Below are 10,133 nucleotides of genomic sequence, written 5' to 3'. Positions count from 1 at the left end.
GGGACGAGCGCCGGCCGAGCCCCTCCCACCTTGCCCCGGGGCCGACGAGCGGCGCCCCGGCACCCCCTCTTCGCCCGCAGCCCCGCCAGCGCCACCCTACGTGGGCCGCAGGGGCTCATGCAGCCGCTAAGGTAAGCGCGGCCCGGGAGCCGGGCGGACCCGGCTCTGACATCCCCAGGGCGCCGCCGACACTTGCTGGGGCCATGGCACTGCTTTGGTTTTCCCAACCCCGCGTCTCATCTTGCTCCCGTCTTGCCCAGATTTGGAGGTTTTTTGCTCCTCGATCGCTTTAGCTCTTGGCAGCAGGAAAGTTTTTGTGGTTTGGTGTTTGTTCTGTTTTCCTAAAATGCTCTCCCCCGGGCAGCCGGCAGCGCGCGTGGTTGGGCAGACGCGGCGCACGTCCTTTCCACTGTGCACCGTTTGGGAGCTCCCTCTCTCCGGCGGGACCACCTCCTCACGGCGTGGCCGCTCCACCCGGCCCGCGAGCCTCGGACGGAGCCGGCACCTGGCTGTCCCGCCGTGAACCCCCATTGGCCCGCGTCGCCCGGGGCCCCCGCCTTCCGCTCCGCGCCGAGCTGCGGGGCCGCGGGGCGAGCGGGGGCGTCGGCGCTGTGCACCGTCCGGGCTCGGGTCGGAGCGGCCCATTGCCTGGGCACGCCGGTGCGCAGGAAGGTGGGGGATTTGTGTCGAGCGTTAAGGGCTAGGATTCCCGAGCAGCCCCGGCGTTCCTAAGTGGACTGGGGGACACGGCGGGCAGGGCACAGCGACAATCAGAGCCTGGCTCGCTCCGTAGCTCATCCAGGGTAAAAGCTAGGGCAGGGGGACAGGTGTATTTAGAGGGAGGGCCCATGTGAGGGACGCTTGGATGCAATTCTTGGTTGTATCGTATTAATGTAATTGCATTAGATTTGCTCGGAGGTAGAATCAATTCCCCCAAATTGAGATTTTAATGGGAGCCCGTGAGCTGCTATTATGTGGTGTGGTTTCCGATGGCGTTGGATTGTATTTGTTTTATAAATTGGGTGTTTTGCGGACGGATTAGGGGAAATAGCGCCATCTAGCGGAAGAGGTGAGCTGTTCGTTCCTTGCAGGCAGCGAAGTTGGGTGTTCTGAAAGTAGAATCCTGCCCAGGGTGCGCAGGCAGGAACAAGCCATCGCGTCCGGGAGAGAGTAGTTCTCGGTTTATCCGCTGTCCCGCGGAGCCGCAGCGCCCCGATGTCCAGAGCTCCGCACGCCGAGCTCAAGGGACGGAATTGCAGGTCGTACTGAGTCCTCTCAAGGAGGTTCATCACCCTCTGGTTTTAGGATCTTCCAGCAAAAACATAACAAAGTATTACCTGCCCCAAGAAGATGCCCCTTCCTCAGGCATCTGTTGCAGAGCTCTGGAAAACCTGTGCACGGACTTTGCTCTACTTCCGTGCATCACTGACAGGTGATTTTTCAGGTGGATCTTGTTCCATGACCCCTAGAAGAGAGAATGGCTGTGCCCTGAAGGGCAGCTGAAGGAGAATTGGGGAAGGGCCTCGTGCCAATCTGTACAGGAATGGTATGGTGTACCCCGAAAGGGCATTTTTAAACATAGAAAGAAGTGGTTTCTTGCTGCTCCACTACCACAGCAGCTGACAGACAAACCCCCTCTACGGGGACAAGGTCTCCATGTAACGACTGGTGTGGGCTCTGCTGGTGGCCCGCAGAGCTGACAAAGGCTCGGGTGGGGCACCCACGCATCCAGGCCGGCTCCGCATTCTCTGTGGCTGGTTTTTGCTGCCACCTTCCAGGCTAGATGATATTAGCAGTAGCTGGGTTCTCACAGTTCCGAAGGGCACGCTGGTTCCTTGTAGAGCAGTGTGGTGTTCTGCTTGTGGTGAAGACCCTTTGCCTCCTTGAAGTTCTCTGGGTGTGAGGGAGGGCCCAGCCTCCTTTTTTCAAGAGCCACACTGCCATCGTTTCCCTCCCCGGTGACAAACAGGAGCTTACTCTCCAAAGAGACATGCCGGATGGTGAGTGGCTTGTCTCCCGTCCCCCCATGCTGTCTCAAACTGTCTCTCCATTGGCGGGTGTTTATTTAATAACCAGACTTGTAACAAAAGAGGTCTTAGAGTGGCTTGGCATCTTATTCGAGGAAGGCATCTCTGACTTCTGCTAAGAAATCTCTGCCTGCTTTCTCTCCTTACAAACCTCTCCCAAGGCGTGACTCCCTACCACCCCAGGGTGTGTAATAATGCAGAATGGAGCCATGGGGAGCTCCTGTTTAATATGATCTCTTGGTTCTGCTCTTCAGCAGCCCTGAGTGAGGCCAAATACAAGAATTCATAGATGAGATGCAAAATGAAATGAATAGGGACTGAGCATCTCCGACATTAGGACAGGGAGTTTTCAAGCCACCCTCATGGTGAAGCTCACTGCTCCCTGGAAGCAGGCAGGAACAGGTGCTGGTATTTCCATTTCTCAGAAAAAGAAACTGATGGCCAGAGAGATGAAGGGGCATGGCCAGGGTTTTGTGGGTCTAAAGTGCTTTTTTCCCTCTACAGCTTTGCTACAAAATGAATTAATTTCAAGCACTTGCTTTAACCAAGTATGGGCTCCACATCTGGTCACGCCTTCAAGCATGCAGTGTAGACATGAAAGGAGGCACGGCAACCCATCCCTGGAGAAGTCTGCCATCCAGGGAAAGAGACAGCACAGACCCATGTGAAATTCAGCAAAAACCTACAAGGATTATCAGAAACCAGGGCAGGCTAATTGGAATCTGTTAGTTCTGTGAAATGAAATGGCACTGCTCCTTAAAATTAATTGTTCTAGAACTGGATCTAAAATATCCCCAAAGTAAGTTCAAATAACTTTTAAGAGTCTGCAGTGTTACTGTGGCTCTTTAGGAGAATGGCTTTGCTTTTTAAGCAATATTCATTATTTAGTCATTCAACAAACTTAACTGAACACATGTTTAACCTGAAGAAGGGAAGCTCCAGGCTTTCCTACCTGTCTGTAATCCAGCTCTATCCAGGTGACAGGCTCCTCTTTTTCTTGTTTTGACTCAATGACAGCTCAATTTCAGCCTCCCTTCTCTTACCAACAGAGTTATAAAGGAGGAATGAATATGGCAGTGGAAACAATTAAGGACATTTTCACCCGAGTGTGCATACGTGTCCAGGCAGGAGTCAGTTTTCTTGGTGACACATGAACAAATGTACATCTTTTATTTTATTTTATTTTTTTGTTCCTTTTTTGTCTTTTTTCGTGTCCGGCAACGGATTGCAACCCTCAGTGTCGCGCCTGTATCGGACCGGGACCGGCAACGGGATCGCAACCCTCGGTATTGATCCCGCACCTCGCTCAGCCAGTGAGCAGGAACCGGTCTGTATGTGGGATCCGAACCCTCGGCGGGAGCGCCACCACGCTCCCAAGCAGCGCACTGTAGCAGTGCGCCCCTGGGCCGGCCCCCAAATGTACATCTTTTAAAAGAATGCCCTTGGGGCCTGCCCGGTGGCACACTGCTACAGTGCGCCACTTGAGAGCTCGGGCAGCGCTCCCACCAAGGGTTCGGATCCCACATACAGACCAGCCGCTCACTGGCTGAGCGAGGTGCGGGCGCAACACCGAGGGTTGCTATCCCGTTGCCGGTCCCGGTCCGGTACGGGCGCGACACTGAGGGTTGCGATCTGTTGCCGGTCACGAAAAAAGACAAAAGGGAAAAAATAAATAAATAAATAAAAGAATGCCCAGTTTCTTAGCCTGCTCTGTCCTGTGAGTAGAAAATGTGTGTCATATCAGAACCAGGAGGCAAGAATGCCTAGTGAGACTTTACAATTCTAAGGTTAAGAAGAAAGAATTTTAACGTTTGGGCAGAAATTAACAAAATAAATGCAAGTATCTTTTATAGCCTCACTTAAAGAATTTTAACTCACTGCTAATTGATGAACTAAAAATGTACTATGTACTTACCCAATTTATAAAATTATATCCAGATTACTATAGTAAAAAATGAAAAGTGTAGCAAATACCATTTATGCAGAGAATAATTACAAAATTGCTGGTTAGATTTACTTCTCGTTTTTCAATTGTGTGTGTAAAGCAATTCTATAAGATGCAGAATTTTCAGAAGTCAAGATATTGGATTTGCTAGAGTTTGAGAATCAGGTAAAAACTTGAAAACGAAAGACTCTTTTAACTGTCTGGTTAAAACAAGTCCAATTCCCATAGAGTCTGTGTTCTCCATGGACCAAAACAGAGATCAGCAGATATGAGAAAAAATGCCCCCAAATTTATTGATTTCTGTATAATTAGGGCATTTTAGTAGTTACCATCTATTGTGGCTTTTCCTTACGTTTCAGTTTTTCATCATCTTGGACTTTCAGATCTCAAGGTCTTTGCAGGCGCATGCACTGGCTGGTGGCAACAATTTGTCCTATTTCCCTCTGTCTTCGTGGACAGAAATGTTCTGCCTAAGTCCTCAATAAGAGTTTCAGGACCAGTTCTTTGTTCTTAGCACACTTTTCTTCTTGAAGATGTATGCAAACAATTTTTCATCGCCTGTAGGTGTTTTGAAGAATTTTCTTCTTGGTGATGTCTGTGAACCTGATTAGGCAGGAGCATACGAACATACAAACATTTGCCCATGATGGGCTGGCAAACATTCATCGTGTTGTAAGCATTGTCAGCCACAATGCAAACACTCTGCTTTAATTCATCCTTCTTAGGCTTTTATACATTTCCCAACTGATCTTTACCATGGCGTGTCTCTTCCCTCCCTATTGTCTATTTAAAAACCACGGAGATCTACTTGTTTAAGGTGCTTTCACAAAGTCTGATTCATTTGTAAGACTATAAGACCTTGCTGGTTAATTTTCCCTTGTGGGGATACCACTTTACCTGTTCAAATGCCGGCTCTCAAAGAGGCTTGCTCAAAAAACTTCTGCTAGGCAAATACAGGACCATCTTAATGACTTAGAAACTTGCTTCCAGTGTTCATTCTCAGCTCCTGACAGTGGCGTCCTGAACAATAGATTGCTCTTGCAAGAACGTATCCACTGGACACTCGCTCCTGCCACACAGGGTTTTTTTCTGGTTGTCAGGAGAGCCCATGGAAATGCGTATTTCACAGAATCATAAGAATTACAGGGTTTCCTCAAAATAATTGGTACCTTGAAAAGAATAGTACTTAATATTTGTTTGGAAGTTTCGGTGGCTAATGTGCATTCATGTACAATTAATTTAATCACCTTTATGGAAGGAGGTAGCATACTGCATTTTCTTAGATGGGCTCCCATTTGTACCAAAAAGGCAAAGCAAAGAGACGCAGAACTCAGAAGCTGGGCTCACCTGCAGATATTGTGAGCCTCACAATGGCTTCCCTTCACAGGTCCAGTCCTGCTAATAGCCCTTCACTGCTAATTTTAGGCAGGTCACTTTTGCCCTGGAACATGAGATTCATGGGGGTTTAATTTATGTTTTTATGTATCAGTCAGTGCAGCTAAAATAGTTTGCCATTCAGATTTCAGATTACTGATTTCCAAATGTTTTCCTTACTGCCCTGAAGCACATTTGGTTTTGTGTCTTTGGGTATCTCAAGATCATGTGGCAAAAAAAAGCTACATGCCACCTTTTTCCATGCTGTGAGGGTTTTACATTGCTTTTATCTTTCTCTGCTAGGGCCATTTTGAGAAAGGAGACCCCTAAACTCCAGATGTCTGATTTCTTCATGAGCAAATGGATGCTATTGGCAGGGTCTGTTGACTTGGGGCTTGGTAGAGAACATAATGCCCCCCAGGCCTGAGCCAAGAGTCAGTGGGAACAAGGCACACCCAAGCCACCATGGTGCTGTGGCCCTCCCTTTCTGGGTCAGTGGCCAATCTCTGAGGGCAGAAGCCCATCTGGCTTAAAAGTTGGGACATGCTCTGAATGGTTGTGGACTGAAAGCACCGCAATGAATTGATACTATAGATCAATTTACCTAAATGTCTTCCTGTTGTGTAATATTTAACTGTGATTCAGAGACTAAGTCTAGGTAAGTACTCTATGAATACTTGACCTAAGAAATACCATTTACCATCCAAAAGAAAGAAATAATTTTATAATGTAATTATTTCCATGTCCTAAGTTTTTAGGGGGGTAGGAGGGACATTGTTCAGGGAAATTTTTCTTAAAACATTTTTATATTTTTGTTAGTGTCTAGAAAACAGTATGTCTGTAAACATTCCCATTTCTAATGTATACTCCATCATTATACATATGGGGCATATTATTGGACCGACAGAAAAAATAAGCCCTTGGTAAAGATGAGAAGCAGCTGTGGTTTGGTGGAAAAAATACTGAACTTAGCATCACAAGGCCTGCCATTTATATTCACCTTGGACAAGTCACTTAACTACCCTGAGTCTCAGACTCATTTATGAAATGGAGATGGCTGTGCCCATCGCATAGTTAAGATGACTTCTTATAATGGGTGCTCACCAGGCCTTGAGTATAACTGGTAATGCACTTAGAACCCACCCAGAAGTCAAGGTTATATGAGTGTCATTGTGGAATTCTGCAGATTTCCCCCCAGTTCCCACTCATACAAAGGATCCAGCAGAATCTGCTATATAATAGACACTCTATTGTAACCCAAATAATGGTTCTTTTCCATGATATAAAAGTAATAATGGCAACCACTTACCCATACTTACTCTATGCCAGGCATCTGTTCTAAGTGGGTCATTATTGTATCAACTCATTTAATCCTCACAACCACCTTTGGAGGAAGCTACAAGTATATCCCCATTTTACAGATGAAATAACTGAGATCTAGAGAGTCTGCGTTTAGACTGCAGGTCCTCAGCCAGCATGCTATATCGCCTCTCTAATGTAAAAGTGGAGAAATTTCCTCAGCCTCCGACCAATTTAAGGAAGAAAACAGTGGCGATGGGGGAGGATGTCACGTAAAGCCACACATTTGTTCTTTCTGGATTGGCACTTTTCTCCACCTCCCATCAGCTGGGGATCTTCTGCATTGCAGCTTAGCATTAGCCATTCTAAACAGTTTTGAATTTGATGAATAACTTGGTAATCTGTTCCTGTTGCTAAATGTCTATGGTATTTGTGCTTGGCACTGAATTGTTCATTAATCCACATACTCCAGCCTTCTGGTTGAGAGAGAGACATAGACTCCCTGTCGGTTCAAACAGTTGCCATTTGGTGGATAAATGGTTCCCAGCCAGTTCTTCTTTCAAGAACTCACTGGAATGGGGAGAGGTAAATGCTGTGCTCTGTTTTCCATTACAGGAACCTGGTATGTCTTGTGTGTGGGTAACAAAAGCTACTTTAAAACAACAGGGGGCTACTAAATGTTTTTAAGGTGTAGTTTCAGGTATACCATAGTATTGTCAGGGATTATTACTGAAGAATATTGTGCTGACATTAAGACATAAAAATGTCACTCTTCAAATAATTTTCCCTACTTGCTCAGCAACATTTTCACGTGGGGAATGCAGAAATGTTACAGATGAGGCCCCAGGATGGCTTCTCGGAGTCAGGTATGGGCAAGGTCAGTTAGTTACAGAGCCAACACCAATTCACTGGATCCCTAGAACGGGACTGTGTAGCTCAGAGAACCCCTGGAGCAGCCAGGCCATGATTCTGTAGATGGAGAAGCTGAGGAATCAGAGATAGGACAGGACATGGTCAGGCCACACAGTTGGAGGTAGAGCCCCCTGCCCACGTCCCGGATCTCTCTCTTTCCCCATATCCACTGCAATGTCTTGAAAGTCTCTATCTCAGCACTGACTAGTCAGCAATTCATAAATGCTATTGCTTTTGTGCTGGGCTCTGTAGGCAGAAGAATTTGCAAGCTTGTAGACGAGGTAGTAAATATGAGCTGGAGTCTCAGATAAGAGTTTTTAAGAGGAAAGTGGAGGGAGAGAGGGAGACTTCCATTATGAAACCCCACTTATACACCAGTTTATATCCAGTAGGAAGAAACAGGAGAAGTACCAGGAGAAGAAACATGGCTGCTCCAGGAGCTCACAGAGACTCTTGGAAGTCAAAAAGGATAGATGTGAAAAGCCGAAAGGGGGAGGGGTATAAATCCAAATAGCGTGGAAATGCAGCCCCAGAAACTGCTGGCAATTGTCAGGAGGGCTTCACCCCAGCCTGCACTGAGGCTGGGGGAACAGAGAACAAGGGGAACACGGGGGAGTCCTTGCTTCTGTGCAGAGCAAGAGGACAGGCACGTACGATGGGGTAGGGTTAAGAGAGGCAGAGAGAAAACTGAAGAGCTTGTGCCTGGGAAGCAGTTGGCAAGCTCAGCAGAAGCGGTGTGGCAGCCATGAGTCACCCAGACCTGCCCAAGCCCCACTCTGTCACCAAGCCACCTGGGTGATCTTGGGCAGGTTACTTACCAGTGTAAGTTCAGGTAGATGTGAGCTGTCTAACTTCTGAATGAGAAGGGGTAGAATAAGGGTCTTCACAGATGGAACTGAAATCCAGGAAGAGGAGAGGATGTCACTGCTTAAAGATCCTTGGCATCCTCCACCTGGACTATTTGATATTTAATCTGTCTGTACATACAGGTGTATGTCCCCTTTGGTTGGTGAACTCAGCTCTTCTCTGACTACTTAGTTCTTGCCATGATAACAGAGTTCATAGGACTATTTAACTCAAACAGAAAATAAAGTAGGAAATACCCACCAGGGAGAGAGAGCCATCAGAAGGCTGCTAATAGGTTTTGGTAAAATTATCAGTATATTAGGTAGGTAGATTGATTGATTGATTTTATATGTGCTTATATGCACATGGAAATATCTGGAAAGATGCACATGAAACTGTTCACAGTTATTGCCTTTAGGGAGAGTCACCAGCTTTTATTTAGTAGAAAATTGACTTTTTTAAACATGTGCATATATTATGGTTTCAGTCTAATTTTATTTTATTTAAAAATAAATTTGATGCTAGATTGAAGGAAACTGAAAGCCCAGAAAGTTTGTTCTGCCAGCATTTTCTTTTCTTAGAAATCCCTTTTATATCTTCCCAGCATAGTGAGTACATCCATGCCTCTCAGCAGTTCACTCCCAGACTCCTCTCCTGAAAGTGGATTCACGCACATGAACGCTAAGCCACAGGGCAGTCTGATGTAGGTTGTCCAAGAGGTAAAATTTTGATGGAGGCTGTTTCAGACCGAGTGAGGCTGATGCTAATGGACAAAAGCACTTTGGGTAATCACCAAAACCCAAACTCTGTGCTTCTGATACTAGTGATGTCATTCATTGCGGTCAGTGGCCCCATCTGTTGAAGGAGTTACCAGTAGAGACAGGCCATCTCCAAAAGCCTCACCAGCTTTGTAAAGGCCCATGTTGATTTGCAGTAATAGCGATGGGGAGTAAACTTGGGGCTCCTGAGATCCCACCTAACACCCCTCTTGGAGCACTTATCACACTGTAGGAATGACTTGTCCTCACGTCTGACTCCCCTACTGGGCTGCCCAGAGGGGGCCAGGACTGTCTGCTGCTCATTTCAGAACCCCCAAAACCCAGCTCAGACCCTGCCCCAGAACCAAGTAGTCAGTACTTGTTAAATGAGTAAAACAGAAAAACAATAAATAAACAAAAAGAATTTGCCTTATGTGGGGAAAAAAAATGTTACTAATCTGATAACACGCATTTAAAGACATGTCCAAGAATGACTAAAATCTGCTCATGTGTTTTCAATCCATATGAAAGAATTCAAATAGAAGGTGAGGTAGTTCCTCAGTTTTTAAAGAGAATTATTGGAATATCAGGGAAATATGTGGTTTCTTTTAACCATTAAAATAGTGGAATAAAACCTGTATCTTTTAATTACTAAGAAAGTGGGCTGGCCAGTTAGCTCATTGGTTAGAGCATGGTGTTGATAATATCAGGGAAATATGTGGTTTCTTTTAACCATTAAAATAGTGGAATAAAACCTGTATTTTTTAATTACTAAGAAAGTGGGCTGGCCAGTTAGCTCATTGGTTAGAGCATGGTGTTGATAACACCAGGATCCAGTGTTTGATCCCTGTACCTGCAAGCCGCCAAAGAAATAAAATAGATAATTACTAAGAAGAAGAGTTCCCTATGGTGAGGGTGGGAGCACCAAAGTCAATGAAATAGTGCACACACATGGAGAAAGGAAGCCCGCAG

The 10,133-nt window shown here is 46.2% G+C and overlaps 1 protein-coding gene across 1 annotated transcript in view; it reads left to right on the top strand.

The window, feature by feature from the left end:
• The first annotated feature begins 6 nt into the window (after positions 1-6).
• RGMA (repulsive guidance molecule family member a) overlaps positions 7-10,133 on the top strand; it is a 41,530-nt gene continuing 31,403 nt past the window's right edge. The window contains exon 1 of the mRNA XM_008573042.1: positions 7-131. Coding sequence (XP_008571264.1) covers positions 118-131 — 14 coding nt within the window. The 5' untranslated portion in view covers positions 7-117. The remainder of the gene's footprint in view (positions 132-10,133) is intronic.

The sequence above is a fragment of the Galeopterus variegatus genome, unplaced genomic scaffold, assembly GCF_000696425.1.
Source record: "Galeopterus variegatus unplaced genomic scaffold, G_variegatus-3.0.2 Scaffold868, whole genome shotgun sequence".
NCBI lineage: Eukaryota > Metazoa > Chordata > Mammalia > Dermoptera > Cynocephalidae > Galeopterus > Galeopterus variegatus.
Note: the sequence above shows the minus strand (reverse complement) of the source record. Positions and strands in the feature narration are given on the sequence as shown.